At 37.8% G+C, this 17,236-nt stretch overlaps 1 protein-coding gene across 3 annotated transcripts in view; it reads left to right on the top strand.

The window, feature by feature from the left end:
- Positions 1–17,236, top strand: part of LOC111158679 (transcription factor B1, mitochondrial) — a 72,641-nt gene that overhangs the window by 15,085 nt on the left and 40,320 nt on the right. For all 3 annotated transcript variants that reach the window (XM_022520883.1, XM_022520881.1, XM_022520882.1), the window contains exons 3-4: positions 4,369–4,477; positions 5,761–5,912. In XM_022520883.1, coding sequence (XP_022376591.1) covers positions 4,369–4,477; positions 5,761–5,912 — 261 coding nt within the window. The remainder of the gene's footprint in view (positions 1–4,368; positions 4,478–5,760; positions 5,913–17,236) is intronic.

Consider the following 17,236-nt stretch of genomic DNA (forward strand, 5'->3'; position numbering starts at 1 on the left):
AAGAAAAAGCATTTGACAAAGTACAACATCCATTCATGATAAAAACTCAATAAAATAGGTTTAGAGAGAACCTACCTTGACATAATACTATGAAAAAAACCCCACAACTAATGTCATACTCAATAGTGGAAAACTGAGAGCTTTTTCTATAAGATCAGGAAGAAGACAAGGATGTCCACTTTCCCCATTTTTATTCAACATAGTACTGGAAGTCCTAGCCACAGCTACTGGACAAGAAAAAGATAAGACATGATACTATGTATGTTTCTTTCTAAGAAATGTTAACCACTGGTTGAACTGAAAGTTTACTAAATCAAATCTCTAAATCCATGATGAGACTGGGTAAATGAATTTCTGTTATACATGTTTGGGTCCTATTTAAAAAACAAAACAATTTGACTTTTTGAAATTATGCCATAATCTTCACCCTAAAGAAAAGTCTATATTAACACTATCTTAAATTCCTTTTGAATAATACCATTAGTCTTTTTTGTGTGTTTTATAGAAGTTTTTCACCTGTTGTTTATCACCTATCATATTCTATATTATAGATCATTCTCATATAGTTTACCTAACACTTTTGCCCAGCACTTCAACAATGTTTGGGTTCCTGCTATGTAGCAAGTCAGGAAGAAGGTAATATCACTAGGCTGTGTAATTAATGCTTTAGCTCATTGTACAGTGCTGGTTGCTATGAGCCCTTCATGATGAGAAGGTGGAATAAAACATACAAAATGACCAGTCAATATAGTTCTTTGTTCTGAAGGAATTTCTGGTTGTGTCTAGTTCCAAGAGTTGCATAAATTATTCCTCATCAAATTAGACCACCAACAAATTACCTAGGTGGACCATAGTTACTCGCCTCCTGTAGAAAAACTATCTCTAAGATCTAGACTTAGAAGAGAGATTTTTTTAAGACACCAAATAAAGAATTCTCCTGAATTGGTTTCTTCATTTTTATTAAAGGCATTCTCCATTATTTTGTTCTCTAGATCCCTTATAAAACTTAATACTAGAAAAAAACAATTTTCTCTCTAGGGGATTTAGTATAATTATTTCCAGTAGAGACTAAGAATTCTATAATTCAGTACATATATTGTGGGAGGATTTACATACATGCCTCTCCTTTTCATGGTTTGGCTTTCTGTTCTTCTTTTACAGCCTTATCTAATGAATGCCTTTTACTCTAAGCTGAATTAAATCTCGTTTTGGAAGGATATAAGATTGGAAACTAAAATGAAAATGATAGAACAGTTTAAGAGTATCTGTAAAAATACTCATTTGACTGTAATCAAGTGGTTACATTCATAGTAGGCTGTGCCTTTGAGCACATTATGAGCTAACACCATCAGGATTTTAAAGTGTGATGTTAGCAGTATTCTTCTTGAAGAGCTATAATAGTGATCTTTCCCACCTCTGTACCATCCCCCAAATATTGTCATGATAATAAAAACATCTTTGTCTATTAGTGGTTGGTTAGAAAGTGTGTGTCATTGCTGAAAATCATTAGATATTTAAATAGCTATTGTCTGTAGTCATACTATGATTTCAGTTTGTATAGTGTTTCCCCCCCATAATTGCTTCAAGGTCTTCATTTAAAGCTGTGGTCACCAGTATTCATTCCTTCTACAGTGGCGTGTCTGCAAGGGGAAGATCAAGCTACAAAGTGGTCTTAGAAGAGGTACACCTTTTAAAAAATGGGAGTGTTTGCTTTCTCATTGGCTGAGGCTTAAGTCTGAAGGGGAATCCAAAAGAAATGAGATAGAAATGCAACTTTAAACCTAGGAAAGGAAGGTTAATGTGTATTAATATCAGTTTTCTGGTATGCTGCTGTGTGTGTGTCATTGTGGAAAAAAATGAACATTCCAAACATGGTTATCAAAGCATGTATATTAATGCCAAAGAGCCAAGTTTACATTGTTTTGTTGTAGTCTTAATTAGTAATTACTTTATTACTTTCTATATGTTGGTATCCTGAAGCATAAGCTTTTAGTTCTTCTCCCTCTTTGTTTTTGTTATGCTAATTTGTTTTAATTATGTGACGCATAATTATAGAAAAAAACTAAAATTCTTCATTGATAGTAAATGCTATCATTAAATACACAATTTTTATTCAGTAAGAGCCTGTCCCACAGAGAGCTAACTGCTTTTTTATTCATAGTGTATTGAAGTTTATGTTTTTGATTATTTATTTTCTAGAACTCATCAGATTAAGTCTTAGCAAATTTTGGTAATTTAAAATAATCCATAAGTACATTAATATCAGAGATGTGCAGATTTGTTTTTTTAAGATTTTATTTATTTATTTGATAGAGATCACAAGTAGGTGGAGAGGCAGGCAGAGAGAAAGAGAGAGAGAGAGAGGAGAAAGCAGGCTCTCCACAGAGCAGAGAGCCCGATGTGGGGCTCGATCCCAGGACCTTGCAATCATGACCTGAGTCGAAGGCAGAGGCTTTAACCCACTGAGCCACCCAGGCACCCCTGTGCAGTTATATTTACTAAACTGCCATGACAAAACATAACAAACTAGGTGATTCCCAAATTGAAAATGTTTAGCTTCTTACCAGTATAAGCGTTTTCAGCTCTGTATTTCTGAAATAGTACTTGTATAATTTTACCTGATTTATCAGTGAAATTAATCTTTGCAAGTTTCTTGATCTTACAGATTTTGGAAACCTCAAATCTCAGTCTGGGAGGGGAAGTTTCCAGTTTTACAGTTGGTCATTCACTTATCAAAAAATGTGAAGCACCTACTGTGTGCTGTTGTAGCCGCAAGGGACATTAAAGTGGATGAGAAACAGGTACTACCCTTAAGAAGCATGTGTTACTACATAGGAAAGAAGTATACAAATGGCACAGTACACAATACTACACAAGTGTAGTATGTTATAAAATGCTATAAAGAAGTATGTATGAGGCATAGCATTAACCCAAAGGCAGGAGTAATCTACAAACTGGGTGCCTTGGTCCAGGTTCTCCTCTAGCTTCTGTGATGTCTCTTTCATCCTTCCTGTCAGTTGCCAGAATTAGGCAAGAAAAGGGTTCGGAGAGAAAATCAGCTTTAAATGAGCTAGAGAAGCAGGACCAAGGGGTGCTCAGGGCCAAAGTTCCCTCATTTGGAGCCAAGGGTGACTGAGCTCCTTAAGGTGAGACTTGATGTCTAAAGAGGGTTTCCTCTTCCTTGTTACCTACTTGAGCAAGGATGTTTTGTTCTCATTGATGCATTCACTTCTGCATTTTAAACTTTGTAAGCATTGGGAACTGCATTGGGGTTGGGTTTTTTGTTGTTGTTTTTAAACCGAGGACTTCAAGAATCCAGTTTTGTGTTGGGTACAAGGGCCCTTAATGCAATTCAAATGTGTAGATGGCTTAGCTTCAAGGCTCTTTTCAGCTGGGTGCGAACACTTCAGTACCATGAGAGCTATCTCAAGGTATGGTCCTAACGTGGATGAAATGATGAAAAATGAGAACGAAAAGGGTACTCCCCCCTTTTTTTCTTTTTATATTTAGACTAAAGGAAAAGGAAGGAATGCAAATGGTTGGAAAGTAGAAATAGGCTGGGAGGTAGCTATGGGTAAAACAGGAAGGATAATTAATTCATTGGGTTTCAAGTGCCTGAATCAAGAAGATTAGGAATATAAGGGGAATATCTCAGAGTGCCACATGTAGGTTGGCAATGACACATGACTTTCTACTTGGTTTAAATCTACTGATAGATTAGGTTTTAGCTCTTGGTAATATGTAAAATTCTTTGTATATAGGTTATAAAGTTTTATTGAATTCAGTTCATCTTTATGATTTATTCCTAAATAGTTCTCAATATTATAATGTCCTTAGTCTTTAATTTAAAAACTTGGAGTTGGAGGGGTGCCTCGGTGGCTCAGTCAGTTAAGCATCTGCCTTCGGCTCAGGTCATAATCTCCAGATCCTGGGTTCAAGCTCTGCATTGGGCTCCCTGCTTAACAGGGAGTCATTTCTCTCTCTCTCTCTCTGAAATAAATAAAGATCTTTTAAAAAAAAAAATTGCAGATAAAAGTTGAGTTTTTGCTAAATCTATACAGAAATTCAAGTCATTCTGGGGGTCAGAATTATGTTAATGTATTATTTGTGAAATTACAAGCTACTGCTCTACTATAATCTGTTACCATCACTGGTCATTCATATGTATTAGAAATAAAACTCTATAATTACCTATTGCAGTAGGCATGGTGTACTCTTAGTTCATTTAGTGACCACTCTTAGTCTGGCTTTTCAGATTAATTTAATGATCTGAAATAAAATATATAGGGAGAAAGAGAGAAAAAGACTATGTGTGTTTCACTGTTCTCTGAAGTATGAGCTCATCTTATTGACCTTTTTGTAAATTAGATGCTTTCTGATGCAGCGCCCGGAAAACTGAGAATTGTCCACGGAGATGTGTTGACATTTAAGATTGAAAGGGCTTTTCCAGAAAGTCTTAAAAGACAGTGGGAGGATGGTAAGTGATTTTGGATTTTTTTCTTATTTTCTTTTAGAATTATTTATATTACAAATATTTATGTTGTTATATATTACAAACATGATTATATATTTATATTAAATATTATCAGAACAGAATTAAGTAGGTGGTATGCATTGTAAATTTTTCTGCTTTTCTACTTTTTTCCAGAATAATAAATCTAATTCCTTTTTCTTAATTCTAATTTACTTGTCATGTTTTTCAAATGTTGAGAATTTTCTTCAAATAAACATGCTATTTTTGTGATACCATATAAGGATGGGATAAACTATGAAGTGTTAACTTCTTCCAAATGGTGAAAAAAGAAATGTTTTAGTAAACCATGCCCCACCTTATTTCCACTGTCTCACCTTCAGTGACCCGCCAAGGCACTGCTCATCTGCAGGCTGTTGATTGGGTACATGCTGTGTGCCAGCTCTTGGGGATACACTGAGAGGCGGGCTCTATTACTTGCCTGTGAAACCCTTCAGAGCAAACGGAGGCGCTGCTGGCCGGCCTCCATCTCCGCCTCCTGTCTCCGCCTTCCAACACACCATTCTTTTCTAAGCGCACTGGTCCAGGTTTCCAGCCTTGCCCCAGCCATGCTCTAATTTCCTCTTTGAAACCTTATCTGACTGAGCTCTCAGGCATTTATGTGACTGTTACCTGCTCTCTTCCAGAAGCTCTCTATGCTCCGTCTTCCCTGATACCAGGTTCTCCTGTTCTTCCTTTTACATGGTGTGAGCTTTCTCTAGCTATTCTTTGCTGGTGGTTATTTTTCCCCCCACCTCTTAGATGTTATTTCTGAGGTTTTTATTTTTGGAGCATCTTCTCTTATGCTGCAGATTGGCCTGAAGGACTCTGCTCCTGTGGTCTCATTGACCATGCATGTATCGCAGACACTTCCATCTTGGTGCGCAGCCTGTATGCCCTTCCTGGACATCTGACCCTCTTGTCAGCTACATCTGGTGTAGGCACTTCGACCACATCATGTCCAGATCAAATTGTCTTTTCCTGCAAACCAAGTCTTTTTCATATTTTTCCTAAGCCCAAAAACCTGAGGACTCTGAGCACTAATTAAGGTAGAATTTTTTTTCTTAATAATTCAAAGCTAATTATGAGAAAACATTGCCTTTGAAAAATAGAATGAAAAATACTTAGCGGATCTTTTCATATATTTTTGTTTATTACTATTAGTATCCAATTTGATTTAACTTAACTAAAATTATATTCAGAATCCACTAATAAAATCTTTACAAGTTGTTTTTTCTCCTACTAACCAGATCCTCCAAATGTACACATTATTGGAAATCTGCCTTTTAATGTATCAACTCCGCTGATTATCAAGTGGCTTGAAAATGTTTCTTGTAGAGATGGACCTTTCATTTATGGCAGAACCCAGATGATGTTGACTTTTCAAAAGGAAGTGGCAGAGGTGAGTTTTAACTTTTTTTGGCTATTTTATCACATAATCAAATTCTAAAATGAAATAATACTGCATTTTTTTCATAGACTATGTTTTCTAAGTTAGTACTGCGATTACACACACAAACCAATAAGAGCTCAACCAAAAGTTGAGCCTGTAATGATGATGACAGGCATAAGTGCTCTAAGCTCTCCACGGAGAACATGAAAGCTATGCCGCCCGCCAAAAAGACAACGTAGTCCATGCAGGGACTCAGTAGGGCCATAGAACAATTAGAAACCGATAAAACCGATACTGGTGGTGATACAGGAATACGATGATAGTTAAAGAATGTGGTAATCAGTTTGGAGAGGGGGAAGGAGGTTGGTGTCTCCTCATGCTGTACCTAGGTTTGGCCCAATCCCTTCTTCAGCTGTGTCTTCTGTGCCTGCATTCCCATGGCAGGAATGTTCCAGATTCACTCTAGCAAATAATCCTACAAGGTAGGCAAGGGCAGTTTGTGAGCTGCAGAGGTTTAATGAGGGGATCTGCAGACCGTTAAGTGTTTTTGAAAAAATTTTTCTTACGACCTACAAATACAGAAGAGGATCTGACATCTTTGTGTGGCTTAATAAGAAGAATACCCGAGTCCCCGCTGACTGGCATCAGTGGTTATATTCCCAGCATCTTTGACACCCCCTCGTATCCCCATTGTGATGGGATTGTATCTCCTGTTCTCCACCTGCCACCGAGGTAATCATACTGTGAATTCTGGACTTACTATTCCCTGCTTAGTTTATCCCATAGATTCCTAGCTGTATAATTAATATACTTTAGTTTTCTCCATTTTTGAACTTACACAGATGGATTCATACAGCATGTATTTTTTTTAATCCTGATTCACTCAGTGCTGCTCATAGCTATAGTTTATTTGTGTAGCTAGATACTACCCACTCTTCGACTAGCTCATAATTTGTCTGTCCCTTGCCATGTTTTGGAACCCCAAATTAGTTTCAGTGTTTGTTATTACAAAGAAAATGGTCATGAAGATTATTTATGTCACCTGGAGCACACAGGCAAGCTTTGCCTAGAGTATAAATCCAGGAGTAGCAGTGCTGGATTCTAAGTTCTGCAAATCTTCACTTTCAATAGATAATGCTAAACTGTTCTCTGAAGTCATTATGCCTGTTATGTTCCCACCAAGTACGAGTTCATTTTGCTCCACATCCTTGCCAGTACTTGCAGTTGCCAGACTTGTGTGTTTTGGTTCATCAGAGCTGAGTGTTGTATCATTGTGGTTTTATTTTTGTTGTTTGCTGATTTCTTAATCAAATTGAGCACTGTTTTGCATGTTTATTGACCTTTTAGATAACCTCTTTTTTATGAATTGCTTGCCTTGTGTCTGTTTTCTGTTGGATTGCTTGTCTTTTTCTCATGATTTGGAGGAGTTCTAACATTTTTCATACTCGTCTTTTTTTAGTTAAATGTATTGCAAATTTCTTCCACTCTTTGGCATGTTATTGTCTTTACAGTGTCTTTTGAAGAGATGTTTGTTTGTTTGTTTGTTTGCTTTTTAAAGATTTTATTTGTCTATAGAGAGTGTGCAAGCAACAGCAGTGGGTTGGGGCAGAGGGAGAAGTGGACTTAGCCCTTGGGCTGGAGGACCAACTGAGCCACCCAGGCACCCTGAAGAGCAGATGTTTTTAATTGTAAATTTATGGTTAGTGCTTTTTGTGTCTTATTGAGGAACTCCCTTTATATCCTATATCATAATGATCATCTGTGTTATCTTTAGAAGTTTTATTTTTTTTACCTTTCACATTTACATCTATAATTGACTTGGGATTGATTTTTGTGTGTGGTTGAAAAAGAAGCCAGTTTCACTGTTTTTAATCTATGATCCTTATGAATCTAGCACTAGTTATTGGAAAGTCTTTTTCATTGATCTCTGTCAACACCTTTGATATAATGATAAAGCCTATATAAGCACTGGCCTAACTGGAGACACTAAGAAGAAAGATTGTGTGAAAAATAGGAAACAGAAGGCCTAGCACAGAAGATACAGCAGGGAATCCTAAGAAGAACATTCATTTCACATCAGAGCAGAACAAGAATTTAGTAAAATACTTAAGTTTGCATATACTGAGAGAATAGTTACATAAAGTTGGAGAGAATGTAGGATTGAATTAGTGATAAGTGAACAGAAAATTAAGTACAATAGGGATGGAAGCAAAGTATATCACTATTAGAGGAGTAAAAATATTATTGGGAAGAAAATCAATTGTTTATTTTGGGAACTTAAGGAAAAAAGAGGGACCTATATGAAAATAATCACAAAACTTTACTGAGAATCTCAAAAGACCACTTGAGACAAATCAAGAGAAATAGAGCCCTGGAAGAAAAAATGAGTATCATAATGATGCTTCATTTTTTCCAAATTATGTTTTTTTCAATAACATCCTAAAATGTAGTGAAGTTCCCGGGATCATCTTGAGGAGTGGACATGCAAGAATGGATGAGAAATTTTGAAAAAGAACATTAATGAAAGAAGGCTTACCTATCAGATATTAAAGTGTATTTTAAAGCTCTAATAATTAGAAGCACTGTGACAGATTATGAGACAGAGTGGCTACATTCGAAGAACCAGATTGAGGGAAATGATTGGTTCATACATTGGCAGAAACAAAAGGAAGAAAAAGATTATTTAACAAACGCTTGGATATTTGGTTAACTTCCATGAAATCATTTAATAATTCACCATATATAAAAAATGAACAAGAAATAAAAATAATTCACCATACATAAAATTTCCAGTTACTGGAGCCCGGCAGACACAGCGTCCAGCGTGAGCTAAGCTGCTGCCATCCACTAGAAGCTCAAGCAGCTCTGGAGGCACTTGAGGTCGGGGGAGGGGCCGGGGGGGTGGTGCTGGACACACCAAATGAGAAGGTATTGTGGTAGCCTTACATGAAGAACCAGGAAAACCCTAGTAGTGCTTTGGACTTTTTAAAGCATCAGTTAGAAGCTGCTAACCCAGAAAATCCAGAAATAGAGCTGCTTCGCCTAGAATTAAGCAGAAAATGGGAGAGAAATACAAAGCTATTAGTAGAAGAAAGTAAAAAATTGAACATAAAGCTTGCTCAGTATGAACCACCTGAGGAGGGGAAGCATGCTGAATAGGATTCTTCTCAGTTGAAAAGACACCAAAAAGTGATTTTGTATGACTCGAATAGTTTGTATAGTATATAATCTTTTATGAACAGATGCCATACAACTCTCTTGATAGATTGAATTTACCTGTATCATCATATTTTATTCGAAACACATCTACTGAGAAGCACTGATAATAACTCAATTAAAAAAAAAAAAAACCCCAGTTACTGTGTCTTCAGATTCATTCCTCTTTTCTGCAGTGTCTAAGCTGTTGTACGTAATTTATTTTTCATTTCAGGTATTTTATTTTTACTTCTAGAAGTTCCATTTGGGTCTTATATTTTCCCTTACCTCCTTATGTTCATGCTTTCCTTGGCATCTTTGTGCATATGTATAATATTTATAATAGCTGTTTAAAGGTCTTTGACTATTAATTTCACTACCTCTGTTATTTCTGTACTATTTTACTGTTTGCTTTTTTTCCCCTCCTCTTTCTATGGGTCCTATTTTTCTGCTTCTTTACAAGCCTGGAAATTTTTGACAAGATACTAGATTTTGTGAGGATTGGTTTCGTTTTAACCTTCTTGAGGGCTTGGGTTGAGTGGTGGGTTTTAGTCCGGCACATTGCTAAGTCACTTGCACATTGGTTTGAAGGTTGCTTTTAAGCTTTGTTATGACAGGTTCTTAGCAGCCTTTAATCTGAGGCTAATTAAGTCCCAGGACTAAGTTAAAACCTTTCAGAGGAATCCTTCTAGTGCCCTGTGTACTTCAAGAGCTCTTCATTTGGCTGCTGGGAATGCAAACTGTTTCTAGCCGTCTGTGAGCTCCATTTTGTCCTCCTTTCTGATAGTACTTTCTCCAGCCTCCCAGCCTCCCAGCCTCATGCTCTTACAGATCAATACTCAGCCAAAGACTTGAAAGGATCCCGCTGAAAATCTCAGGAACTCCCTCTTTCCCATTCCCCCATCTCTCTCTCTCTCTCTCTCTCTCTCTCTCTCTCTGTTCCCGCATCCAGTAATCTGCCTCACAGATTCTGGCTGCCTTGGCCTCCCAGAGCTCTGGCCTCTGTCCTCTCACATCGAGGAGACTTCTGGGCTCTGTTTATGCTCCTGCCTATGCTGGAGCCGGAGTATAGTTTCCAGACTGCAACCTGGGCAGTCATAAGGTTCACCTTCTTTTTTATTTGCCTGTGTGGCAGTGACAACGATAAAAGCAACTATTACTTACGGAATGCCTACTAATAGCCACTTTACATATGTTTTTGTATTTAAGCCTCAAAGTCACCTCATGAAATAGGTATTTTTTTTAATTGACCTTGACATACAATGTTACCTTAGTTTAAGGTGTAACATAGTGAATCAATGACTCTGTGCTTTATGCTATCCCCCCCCGCCCTGCCAATGTAGCTACCATCTATCAGAATACAACACTATTACAGTACCACTCACTATATTCCCTGTGCTGTACCTTTCATCTTTGTGACTTACTAACTTTTGATAGGAAAGAACACGGAGGTGGCTCAGTTGGTTAAGTGTCTTGACTCTTGATTTCAGATCATGATCTCAGAGTTGTGAGATTGAGCCCTGCATCCGGCTTCACACTGGGTGTGGAACCTGCTTAAGATTCTTGCTCTCCCTCTCCCTCTGCCCCTCCATCCTCCCACTCCCTCTCTTTTTAAAAACAAAACAAAACAAAACAAAAAACCGAAGCTCAGGGATTTTAGCTGTCAATTTTGTTCATCTTTTCAAAGAACCAGCTCTTGGTTTCATTGATCATTTCTACTGTTTTATTAGACTCTGTTTCATTTACTTCTGTTCTGATCTTCGTTACTTACTTCCTTCTGTTAGTTCTGGGCTTTGTTCTTTTTCTAGCTCCTTTAAGTGTAAGGTTAAATATATGAGGTTTTTCTTATTTCTTGAGGTAGGCCTGTTTCTCTATAAACTTTCCTTTTAGAACCGCTTTTGCTATATCCCAGACATTATGGGATGTTGTATTTCCCTTTTCATTTGTCTCAAGGTATTTTATAAAATTTTCCCTTTGATTTCTTTATTGACCCATTTGGGTGTTTAATAGTATGTTTTTTAGCCTACACAGGTTTGCATTTTTTCCAGTTTTTTTTTTTTTTTTAAGATTCTATTTATTTGAGATAGCGCAAACATAGCAGTGGGAAGGAGCAGAGCGAGAGAGAGAATCTCAAGCGGACTCCTCCCTGAGCATGGAGCCCAATGTGGGGCTTGATCTCAGGACCCTGAGATTATAACCTCAGCCAAAATCAAGAGTCGGACCCTTAACCAACTGAGCCACCCCAGCACCCCTCCAGTTTTGTTTTGTTTTTTGTTTTTTTAATTGTAGTTGATTTTTTTTCTCATATCAGTTGTGGTTAGAAACTGCTTGATAGGATTTCAATCTTAAATTTATTGAGACTTATTTTGTGGATCAACAGATCTGTCTTGGAGGATGTTCTGTGTGCACTTGAAAAGAATGTGTGTTCTGTTGTTTTTAGATGGAATGTTCTGTGTGTATCTGTTAAAGTCCATTTGGTCTAATGCATCCTCTAAAGCCACTGTTTCCTTGTTGATTTTCTGTCTGGGTGAAGTATCAATTGATATAAGAGAGGTATTAAAGTCCCCTACTATTATTGCATTACATTTTGTCCCTTTGTGTCTGTTAATATTTGTTCTCTCTATATATATATACTTAGGCACTACTGTGTTGGGTGCGTAGATGTTTATAGTTGTTCAGCCTTCCTGGAATGGATCCCTTTATTACTAACACCCTTCTTTTCTTTTGTTAGTCTTTGTTTTAAAGTTCATTTTGTTCAATGTTAAGTCCTTTTTTTCCAATGTTAAGACTTTTTTTCCTTTCTCTTTCATTTGCATGGAATATCTTCTATCCCTTCACAGTAAGTCTGTTGTCTTTGGATCCAAAGCAGTTCTCTTGTAGGCAACATATAAATGGGTCTTATTAATCTGTCCGCTTGTCACCTGGTGTCTTTTGACTGGAGAATTTAGTCCGTTCACATTTAAAGTAATTATTGAAAAGTACATACTTACTATGATTTTTTTCATTGTTTTCTGGTTTTCTTTCTGGTTCTCTCTTCTCTTGCCCTCTTCCTTCTGATTTGATAACTTTCCTCCGTGTTGATCTTCTGTTCCTTTTCTCTAGATTTTTTTGTGTATCTATTATTTGTTTTGTGTTTACTAAGAGGTTGATATAAAACAACCTATGTATATAGTCATCTGTTTAAATTGGTGGTTGTGGGGTACCTGGGTGGCTCAGTGGGTTAAGCCTCTGCCTTGGGCTTAGGTCATGGTCTCAGGGTCCTGGGATCAAGCCCCACATCGGGCTTTCTGCTCAGCAGGGAGCCTGCTTCCCCCTCTCCCCCTGCCTGCCTCTCTGCCTACTTGTGATCTCTCTCTCTGTGTCAGATGAATAAATAAAATCTTTTAAAAAAAATTGGTGGATGCTCAAGTTTGAACATAGTCTAAAAGTGTTACTATTTTATGGGCAGGGGGCTGTCCGTGTTCTATGTATTTGATGTCATATTTTACATCTTTTTATGTTGTGTATTCCTAATTATTGTAGATACAGTTGATTTGACTACTTTTGTCTTAACCTTCATACTAGCTTTATAAGGGATTGATCTACTACCGTCAATGTATAATATTTACTTTACTAGTGAAATTTTTTCTTTTATGATTTTGTTCTAGTTTTGGTATTTTCTTTTCTGCTTAAAGAATTCCCTTTAACATTTCTTACAAGGCTGGTTTAGTGGTGATAAACTCCTCTAACTTTTGTTTGGGAAACTCTTTATCTCACCTCCAATTCTGAAAGATATTCTTTCTTGCTGGGTGAGATTCTTGGTTATAGGATTTTTTGTTTTTGTTTTTGTTTTTTCCTTTTAGCACTTTAAACATATGTCTTCTGGCCTTCAGATTTTCTGCTGAAAAATCAGCTCTTAACAGATGTTTCCTTGTGCATAACTAGTTGCTTTTCTTTCACTGCTTTTAAGATTCTCCAGTTTTTGAGATTTTAATAATGTGTCTCCATGTGTACCTCTTTGGGTTCATCTTGTTCAAGGGTATCTGTGCTTCCTAGACCTGGATATCTGTTTTCTTTCCCAGATTAGGTAATCTTTCAGTTATTATTTCCTAAAATTAACTTTTCTTCCTCTTTCGCTCTTTTTTTTGTGGTATCCCCTATGATATGAATGTTAGTGTGCTTGATGTTGTCCCAGAGGTCTCTCTTACCCTGTCCTCATTTTTTTCATTCTTTTTTCTTTTTGCTTTTCGACTTGAATGATTTCTATTACCCTGTCCTCCAGATCACTGATCTGTTCTTTTGTATCCTCTAATCTGCTGTTGATTCCCTCTGTTGTGTTTTTCATTTTGGTTATTGTATTCTTCAGCTCTGATTTGTTCTTTTTTTTATATTTTCTATCTCTTTGTTGAAATCCCCTCTGAGTTCATCCACTCCTCTCCCAAGTTTGATGTGCATCTGTATAACCATTATTTTGAACTCTTAATTTAGGTAGATTGCTTATCTCTTTTTCATTTAGTTCTTTTCTGAGATTTTGTCTTGTCCTTTGTTTGGAACCTATTCCTCTTCCTGCTCATTTTGTCTGTGTTTGTTTCTATATTTATTAGGTAGGTCAGCTACCACTCCTGGCATTGAAGGTAGTGGCCTTATATGGAAGGTGTGTTCTGGGGCCTAGAAATGCGGTCACCAGAACCAGGTACTATAAGGGTGCCCCCTGTGTTGGCTGTGTGCACCCTTCTGCTGTGATTAGCCTATGAGTCCAGCAGGTGCACTGGCGTGCCGGAGTGCCCTCTCCCCCCTTTCCCAGCAGGAGTTTTTAGGGGCAACAGTCTCCACTGAGGCTATCTGCTCGGTGTGCAGACAGGAGCCAAGGAATGCCCGTTAGGCAGGCAGTGTGGCAAGGCAGGTCTGCAGGGGAACTCCGGGTTAGGGCAACCAGTGCTAGCTAGGTATATGAATAGTGTCAGACTGGTGCCTACCAGCGTCAGATGTCTAGGCTGAAGGATGGCAAGAATAGTGCCTGCCAGCATTTCTGTTCTTGGATAAAGTTCTTACAGAACCCTGCCGCTTTGGCATGCTCCCTAAAACCACTCTGGAAATTTCCTTTATGTATGGCCCAGGCACTTTTCAAACTGCTGCCTCTGCGGTGGGTCTCGGAGCAAGTGAGATGGTGTGTGGTCCCTTTAAGTGTGGAGTCCAGTTTCCTCTAACTCTCCAGTTCTCTGGAAGTAAGCCCAGCTGATTTTTCAAAAACAGGTTATGGGAGCTTATCTTCCTGTGCAGATCCCCAGGGTGGGGGGGGGGTGTCTGGTGTGGGGCTGTAACCTCTCAGTTTTCAGGGAGGACCTTTGCACCTGTGAAATCCCCTCCCACTTGGGGGTCTGAGTTCCAGGGCTTGGTTTCTGACCTGACCACATCTTTGTCCTTTTCCCTTCTTGTTGTGGCTTTGTCTTCATACTTACAGCTATCTAAGAGCTGTTCTGAAAGTCTTCAGGTCATTCTTTGGGAGAGTTCCTCCATATGTAGCTGCAGCTGTTGTGTGTGCGGGGGAGGAGGTCTGCTCAGGGTCCTCCTACTTAGCTATACTCTTACCTCCTGCCTGTCTGGAAATATTTTTGGTTGTCACAACTGAGGGGTGCTTTTGGTGTCTAGTGGATTAAGGTTAGGGATGCTGGTAAACATCCTTCAGTACACAAGATAGCCCCCCTCAGCAGAAAAATACTCCACATTTACCAGCCCAAAATGTCAGTAATGCCAAGGATAAGAAACTTTGCTTTAGAGTATTTAGCCATAAAATCTTTTTCTTAGTAGTCTTAAAATTTTCCATCACATGGGGCGCCTGGGTGGCTCAGTTGTTAGCATCTGCCTTCGGCTCAGGTCATGATCCCAGGGTACTGGGATGGAGCCCAGCATCAGGCTCCCTGCTCGGCAGGAAGTCTGCTTCTCCCTCTCCCACTCCCCTGCTTGTGTTCCCTCTCTCGCTGTGTCTCTCTCTGTCAAGTAAATAAAAATTTTTTTTAAAAATTTAAAAAAATAATTTCCATCATAAAAATGTAGGACCCTTTTATGTTTGTTAAGATGCTGTATCACCACCACTTTCCCAGGGTCAGTGTCATTCCCCGCTCATGAATCTGTTAACTGTCTTCTGTATGTTTGAGTTGAGCCCATGTTAGTTTTCTTTGTTATTTTCTCAGCCTTTTGATTTGTCCTTGGACGTTTATTTTCTCAGATTACATAATTATGGTATTTCTATTCTTGAGTAACACAATAGAGATGCAAAACACTATGTAGTCTAATTCTTTTGGGGGAAAATGCAAAGGAACAGGCTGAAGAGGTGGAGTAATATTTTCAGTGACTCAGAATGTCAGTTGTGGTTATTAATAATAGTGTTACTTTAACTCCACCATATGCAGTTATTTTTCTTTAGCCAAAAAAAAAAAAATTTTGATTTTAGTTAAATTCTAGTATGAATATTGAGAAGAGTTTATATTGAGTGTATAATTTATGGAATGCTTTAGAAGTTAACACTGGTCCTCCGACCAGTTTTCATATTTTGCAAGTGAAAGTTTCAACAGGATAATATATAGTAGCATTTTCTTATATAACCTTTGTTTACTCTTGACACTTAACGTATTTGTAATTTTACATTCCACAGATAGCATTCTTAAACATTCACTTTGCTTTGTGAGTTATAGAACAGAAGTAAATGAACACGATCTCCTTCCATTCTCTCCAGGTCTACAGGGTCTAAATAGAAGAATTCAGCTCACACACACTAAAGAACATATAGACGGTATAAAGTTACAGCTCATAAAATAGAATCGCAGTGTGTAGCAAGAAATGAGACCTTAACAAATCTCATCTAACCTCATTTTATGGATGATGAAACTGAGGCTCAGAGCAGTTTAATGTTTTCCAGAAGGTCATGGGGCTAGTTACAGGGAAAGCTGAACTTGAGAACAGGTCATAGGTTTTCTGCTGAAGTCACGATGTTCAAGTTCTTTAGGTGACTGGACCTTTGGTATTTTCTTTCTGGGTCCAGGATTAGCCTGTTTATGTCCTCCCATCTTCAACGGACCTTGGCTATTTAATGGTCACATCTGTAACAGGGAGGGGGGGAGTCACCTTGCCAGTAATTTATATAGTTTTCATTGTCCCTGATATTTGGTTGTGTGGCTTCTCAAGAATAAGCCTAATTTTTCTACTTGTAGTTAAAATTATTTTAGAAGAATAAGGATGAAAATAACACTGTCCTTGTGGAGTCTTTGACCCTTTGTTTTTCTTATACTCAGTCAGAATGCTTTTAAAATCTCAAGGGTTAGAAGTTTCCTTTTACTGAAAAATTAACTGGTTTGGTTTCCTGGCCTTTTGTTGTTTGTTAAAATCCTCTATCTTGTCATGGAGTTTGAATTTTCGTAGCTTTACATACACCCTAACTATCACAAATATTAACTCATGTTTGAATGGTTGATTGACTGTTTAACTCTTGTGTTAGTTTTTAATGAAGTCTTCTGCAGAGCTTTCTGCTCTGTGGCTTGAATTATTCTGCAGTGAGTTCAGGATGATTATGTGTGTGCTGCTTTCACCTAACTTCAGTTATGATTCACACATTTTCATCTCCACAGCCTGGGTGCGTTTGTGCAGAGTTTGGATGGGTCAGGCTTCCCTGGCGGGAACGGATGCCAGCGCTCAAAGTGAAATTGTGTCCAGAGTGTTTACCCTGCATGGCCTCCCTTGTTTGCTTTTGGGTTAAAGTGGTTTTTAAAATTTCACTGAATTCATCAGTGAAAACACCTTTGAGATGTAAAGTAGAATATTGAAAGAGAATTCGGCATGAAATAATACTTTTCAAGTGCAGACTTTTTTTGGTTTTTATTTTAATTTTGTGATTATGTTCATGCAGGTCTTAGTTATACACAGCTGCTTTGAAGTATGCCAGTTGTACAATGCATTTTGAATTTTTTACTTTCATACCAGTGGTACAGTTAAGCTCCAAAAAAATTTATATAGAGCTAGAAATATTTTTTAGCATTTGATCCATAAGTTTATTCTTTAAATATGTTTCCACTGTTTGTTTTGATTTTTGTTTGGGAATATATATGTTTCTTGGTTTTACAGTTTAGTAAAGAAGAATTTACTCTGTCATTTATACTAAAGCAATC

The sequence above is a fragment of the Enhydra lutris genome, unplaced genomic scaffold, assembly GCF_002288905.1.
Source record: "Enhydra lutris kenyoni isolate GAN:26980312 unplaced genomic scaffold, ASM228890v2 scaffoldscaffold62, whole genome shotgun sequence".
NCBI classification, from domain to species: domain Eukaryota; kingdom Metazoa; phylum Chordata; class Mammalia; order Carnivora; family Mustelidae; genus Enhydra; species Enhydra lutris.